Source organism: Myzus persicae, unplaced genomic scaffold (assembly GCF_001856785.1).
Source record: "Myzus persicae strain clone G006 unplaced genomic scaffold, MPER_G0061.0, whole genome shotgun sequence".
NCBI lineage: Eukaryota > Metazoa > Arthropoda > Insecta > Hemiptera > Aphididae > Myzus > Myzus persicae.
The window spans coordinates 1-6,052 of NW_019101153.1; the positions used below are offsets into that span (position 1 = coordinate 1).

Consider the following 6,052-nt stretch of genomic DNA (forward strand, 5'->3'; position numbering starts at 1 on the left):
AAAAATATTTTTGTCGAAAATATACTATCCGAACCGTATTTTAGTAGAAAAATATTTCATCAGAACCGTATTTTATTCGAAAAATATTTTTGTCGAAAATATACTATCCGAACCGTATTTTATCCGAAAAATATTTTAGTCGAAAATGTATAGATATTAAAGAATGATTAGGCCATATTTTGTGCTTATCATACGGGAACGAACATGAAAATATTTTGAGATTATAGAGATCTTAACACAAATAGATATATGTATAATTATTGTACCTATATAATTTATGATAAGACTTCTGCCAGAATAAGAGGCAATGATAAAAAACAGTCTATCGCTCTTCCCCATTCCGGCACACTTTTCTCTATTTTATTAATGTAGCTATGGCCTATCCCTTATTTATGCACAATCAAACTTCCAATAATTAGTGTAAATATACATTGGAACTTTTTAAGCTTAGGACTTATCTACGACGGACTTTTTTACCGCGATTCCTATATTGTATATGTGTATATTAAAATATTTATCTTAAGGGGAAAAACTAACTTAAGCATTATAATATTATGATATATACTAATTTTACAGACTAGTGTCTTATCACAAAAATGTAAATTTGGCTTTTGAGTCTTTGACTATGTAATACCTATTGTTAGTTTTGTTTTTTTATAATAAAACATTTTTTCGTAAATTCGTGTAATTATAATTATATTATTAATGGCATGCTTAAAAAGGACATGAAACATTGGGTTGATATCTTTGGTCCCATTCACATTCGGAATGGTTGAGAACGTATGTGATAGAATATTAAGAGTAGAGAGTAGAGAAAAACATACTAAGAAATACCTAATAAGTAATAATGCTGCGAATCATGCATTCAGGAATGAAGATGATTGGTTTTGGTAGGTATGTAATTTTGTAAAAATTTGAATTTAAAATGTTTGTATACAATTACTGTGTTCATATATATTTTAGATTTTTTGGTTACAGTATGAACTATTTATGAAAATCTTTGTTTTAGAATTTATATTTTATAATTTTTTAATTACAATAATAGATTATTTTCGAGATTTTGATAAACTTTGTCAAAATTCGAACTTTAAATGTTTATACAAATAAATTTCACATATCTATTTTTAATATTATTCCACTGCTATTGTAACAATATATCAGGACCTTGTATTATATTTTCGCGCTTTTTGACCCTACAAATAAAATTGTATTGACAGGTATAAAAAAAAGAACTAAAAAAAAATTTGAAAATGTTGGTGAATAGTTTAAAATATTTTGAAAATGTTATCATGTAGGTATCGGATTTTATAAAATAAACATATTGTGTAAATTTCAAGTATCTACAGACATTTGCTATAGAATTACACCAAAAACCAAAATCAATTTTGTCGAAAACTAATTTTACGTAAAATTCCTGTTTTTCTTTAATTTTTTTTTTTTGTTTTTCCCGTTGCTTTTGAAGACTACTGAGAATTTAAATGTTGGCCTCCCAAATCCGCCAACTAGATTCACTTTCCCATCGAACAAGATACTGCAGTTGAAAATTGAAGCATTATTTCCAATTTTGACTACTTACCAGTACACAGACACAAAATATATAAACACACGTCATTGTAAAATCAATATATCGCTCCCCTTAGAATGTAAAATGTATCTAAAATATATATTTATACCCAAAATACTAATTTTAAAAATTAAATGAAATGACGGCAATCCACCATAACTTCGTAAACGATTATCTGTCTATTCATAAAATTAATACACTGCAAATTCATCTCATCGTCTTATCGACAATCTTCAAGTGCTTTTAGGAAAACCGTGCCGCTGCGGACAGTTAAAAATCATATCATACGACAGAAATATTAAAAACACATTCATGTTTTGTATTAATTAAAATAAAAATGTCAGTGGATAAAATTAATAATTATTAATTAAGTTAAAGTATGCCTCCAAAAGTATAAAATTGAATAAATGCCCTACAAAAAAAACTCAAAATATGCATTTATATAAACAAATGAAATTTCAAAACTAGCTTTGTGAAGGCATGAAACGTATTTATTACGAACTCTACTATTTTTGTGACTGTGCAAAACAAATATGCAAATGCTACAAGTCCTCTGCACCATCAGTATAGTATGCTAAAATCAGAGTAATACATTTTTATTCTAGAAATATTTTATAAACTGATATGCATATTATATGATACCAATATACATATAAACATGATAAACTATATTATTATGCTTATTATACTATATTACTATATCATAGAACAATAATGTACATATGCGTATTATGTACAGTATCAGTACTCTATCATTACTCTACACCGTACCTACACTGTTAACAAAATCCTTAGGGAGAATGACACCTTTAGCCTCCTCCCTGCGGGCACCCATCGGCGTAACTAGAGGGGGGCGTAGGGGGCGTAGCCCCTCCATACATCTATTTATCCCCCCTTTGAGCTATTACATTTTAGTCCCTTCTTAGCCTCGTAGTTAGAACCCAAATTGTTACGAAAAATAAATATTGTGTAAAATAATAAATTATAATATTATAAAATATGAAATAATATAATTGACATCATGTAGGTATGCAGCAAGTATGAATGATCGTAATAGTTTTCGTGGAAGAAATGTGTTCATGTGTATAACCTTAAGGTGTATAGCTTATCTGCTTATTGCATAATATTAGCTTCAAGCTTACTTATAGGTGTAACGCTATTAACTCCCCTATTATAATATACAATATTAATATAATATTATTTTATTACCATTATTATATAGGTGCCCGTGTCCCGTATTGGTATACCTATTCTGCCGTCATAAGCGAAAACGCCGTAGGTCACCGAAAAAACGATTTTGAAAAAAACGCGTTTTTGTATTTTGTATTTTCATAAAATCATAACACCTTGTACATTCTAATTATTTAAATATGATATATGGTTTCTTATGTAATTTTACCCAACGAATTGCAATGAAACAATAATAAATATGATTAAATTAATAATTAACAAGATATTTTACTTTACTCGTTGTACCTTAGTATTGGTATAAACTTTTGCTACACTATTCAAAAGCAAGAATGCCGTAACTCATAATTAACAATTTCTGATATGATAAAATTATTTATACATTTTAATTTTAAAGAATTCACAAAACAAAAATATTATTTTTAAGTCAATTTATAAATAAAAAAAAATACTTTAAAATACATAATTTTTATAATAATTAGCATGTTGGAATATTTTCCCAAAAAATTTTTCTGTTGGCTGGGAGAACTTGAGACAGATTTTGTAGGATACTATCGCGTTTTTCTTGTAAAACCCCTCGTGGTTTCGTTAANCAATTTTACAGTGTTATATCAGATACCATATTATTTTATTGGTATTATACATTTTACATTATACTATATTGCGAGTATCGCTATTAATATATTATTATTTTATCATTATTTATAAAAATATTATATTGATGTCACAAAAAAAATATTTGATTGATAATACGAAAAAAATATTTTATAATATTATTTTTCAATTAATATATTAATGTAACTCTTGTGGCCAAAAAATATTCATAAGACATCATTTTGACATTTTTCAAATCAAAAAATAAGTTAAAAAAAATGTTTTTCTAATCATATTATTATGAGAATGATATTTTTAAAACATAAAAAAAATAATTCTTTGCTATCTGGGGAAGTGAGGTGTGGATGGTGGATTGAAGTGCCAGCTGATGTTCCGCGCTGTGAGAAAGCTTCTACACTTTTCCTGGTGTTCAGCGGATTGCGTGAATTGATCAACTGTTTCAAACAACTTGGAGGCGCCTACAAAGTTGGTTCCACAGTCACTGTGTATCTGTTGTATTGGGCCTCGGCGTGAAATAAAACGACTAAAGGCCATCAGAAAAGTCTCAGTGGACAAGTCTGAGGCGAGTTCAAGATGTAGCGCTTTGGTTGCCATGCAGACGAAGAGGCATATGTATGCTTGGCATGGTACAGTGCTGCGCGTTGTTGATGGTTTTAACATGATTGGACCAGCGTAGTCGACCCCGACTGCGGTGAATGGCTTTATTTGCTGTAAACGGAATTTTGGCAAATTTCCCATTACGGGCTGGACTCCTCGAGGACGAGTTCTGTAGCAGGCAATACAGTGACGTAAACGAGATTTAATAACTTGACGACTGGCTACAATCCAATACTGTTGCTGGATGATGGATTGTAGTGTTGTAGCCCCCGGGTGCTTGTGCTGACGATGGGTGTCGTCAATTAGCAAGTGAGTAAATCGATGTGTCCTCGGGAGAAGACTAGGGTGCTTCTGCTCACACGGAAGATCAGCGTGAACCAGACGACCTCCAACTCGTAGAATTCCACGGTTGTCAACAAATGGATTCAAGCCACGTAACTTGCTAACACCTTTGTGAGTAGGATCGCGGAGTTGCGTAAGTTCGTCACCGAACGCTTGGCTTTGTACGGCGAGTATAATGACCTCCAGTGCGTTACTTAGTTCGGTGGTTGATGGGTCGATTCTGTCGGGTTTGATGTTCGCAAAGACCCGTTTACAATATGCGATGATGCGAATGATCTTTTGTAATGACGAAAATCGACAGAAGAGACGGTCGAAAATGGTGTTGGTCCGGGTTGTCACGAGGACTGTGGGTCGTGCTTCAAGGTCTGTGACGGCCGTAGCAGAACATAAGGGCCATGTATTGTGATCTTGAACCAGGAACGCAGGTCCATTCCACCACATTGGATGTTTCAGGAGTTCAGTAGGGTAGAGTCCACGATACGCGCAGTCTACCGGATTTTCGCTGGTTGGAACATATCGCCAGAGTGATGGTGGTGTGAGGCTCTGGATCTGGCTGGTTCTGTTTGCAATAAACGTAGCCCATCGATGTGGAGATGATTGAATCCAGGCGAGAGTGGTCGTTGAATCAGTCCAGGCGTGCATGGCGTTGATGGAAAGTAGTTGTTTGAGAAGTTCATACACATAATGCAACAGTTGAGCTGCCAACACTGCACCGCACAATTCTAATCGTGGAATAGTCACTCGTTTCAGAGGTGACACCTTGGATTTTGCCGTGACGAGGTTGCAATAAACGCGGTTTCCAGAATCGCAACGTAGGTACACTGCGGCCGCATAACCCTTTTCGGAACTGTCTGAGAAGACGTGGAGTTCATACTGAGTTTCTCCTTCCGTGGTAAGTCGTCGGGGAATCTTCAGATTTTGTATGCATTGAATTTCACCTTGGTACCGCTGCCACATTGTGTGCACCTGTTCGGGAATGGGATCGTCCCATCCGATTCCTGATGTCCATAGTAACTGCATCATGTGTTTTGCCAAAAAGGTGACAGGTGAGAGAAAACCGAGAGGATCGAAAATGCGTGCAAGATCCGAGAGGATCGAACGTTTCGTTGTACTTGCATTTGGACACTGAAAGGTGTAAGAGAAATGATCAAGTTTTGGATTCCATTGCATCCCGAGGATTTTCAGCCCAGCCTCCAGCTCATCGTCGAATAATACATCAGATGACATGGAGCGCTCATCTTTCGATACAGCCTGAAGGATCACAGGAGAGTTGCTGGCCCATTTCCGAAGTTGAAATTGGCCTTGGTTGCATAGAGCAATTAATTGTGATTGCTGCACTAAAGCTGCTTCTGGGGTATCAGCCCCCGTGAGTATGTCATCCACAAATGTGTCTTGCATGAGGATCTGAGCAGCGATATGGAATTTTGTCTCCTCGATCGTCGCTAGGTGTTGTAAGGTTCGCAATGCTTGATGAGGAGCAGAAGATGTACCATATGTTACTGTACAGAGACGCCCAGATAACAATTTCGTAACAATAATGTTATGATAACGTTTTTTCTAGGTTGAATTTAAAATATTTTAATTTTCATATTAAAAAAACATTTGATGTTGATTTAAATAAAAATATTTAGTTTTAAATATTTTTTAAATATTTTTACTAAGTGTATTTTATAATATTAAATAAGAAGTTAGGCAACAATATTATAATAACATTATGTTATTAATGTTAAAAACCATTATTTTCAT

The 6,052-nt window shown here is 33.7% G+C and overlaps 1 protein-coding gene across 1 annotated transcript; it reads right to left on the bottom strand.

Moving 5' to 3' along the window:
* Window positions 1-3,688: 3,688 nt before the first annotated feature.
* On the bottom strand, window positions 3,689-5,704 carry LOC111027966. Its single transcript, XM_022306484.1, has one exon. The coding sequence runs from the start codon at window positions 5,702-5,704 to the stop codon at window positions 3,689-3,691; it is 2,016 nt and encodes a 671-aa protein (XP_022162176.1).
* Window positions 5,705-6,052: the final 348 nt, after the last annotated feature.

What these genes read in the sequence shown, in the direction of transcription:
- LOC111027966 (XM_022306484.1), bottom strand. Translation starts at nt 5,704, where the DNA reads ATGCAAGACACATTTGTGGATGACATACTCACGGGGGCTGATACCCCA.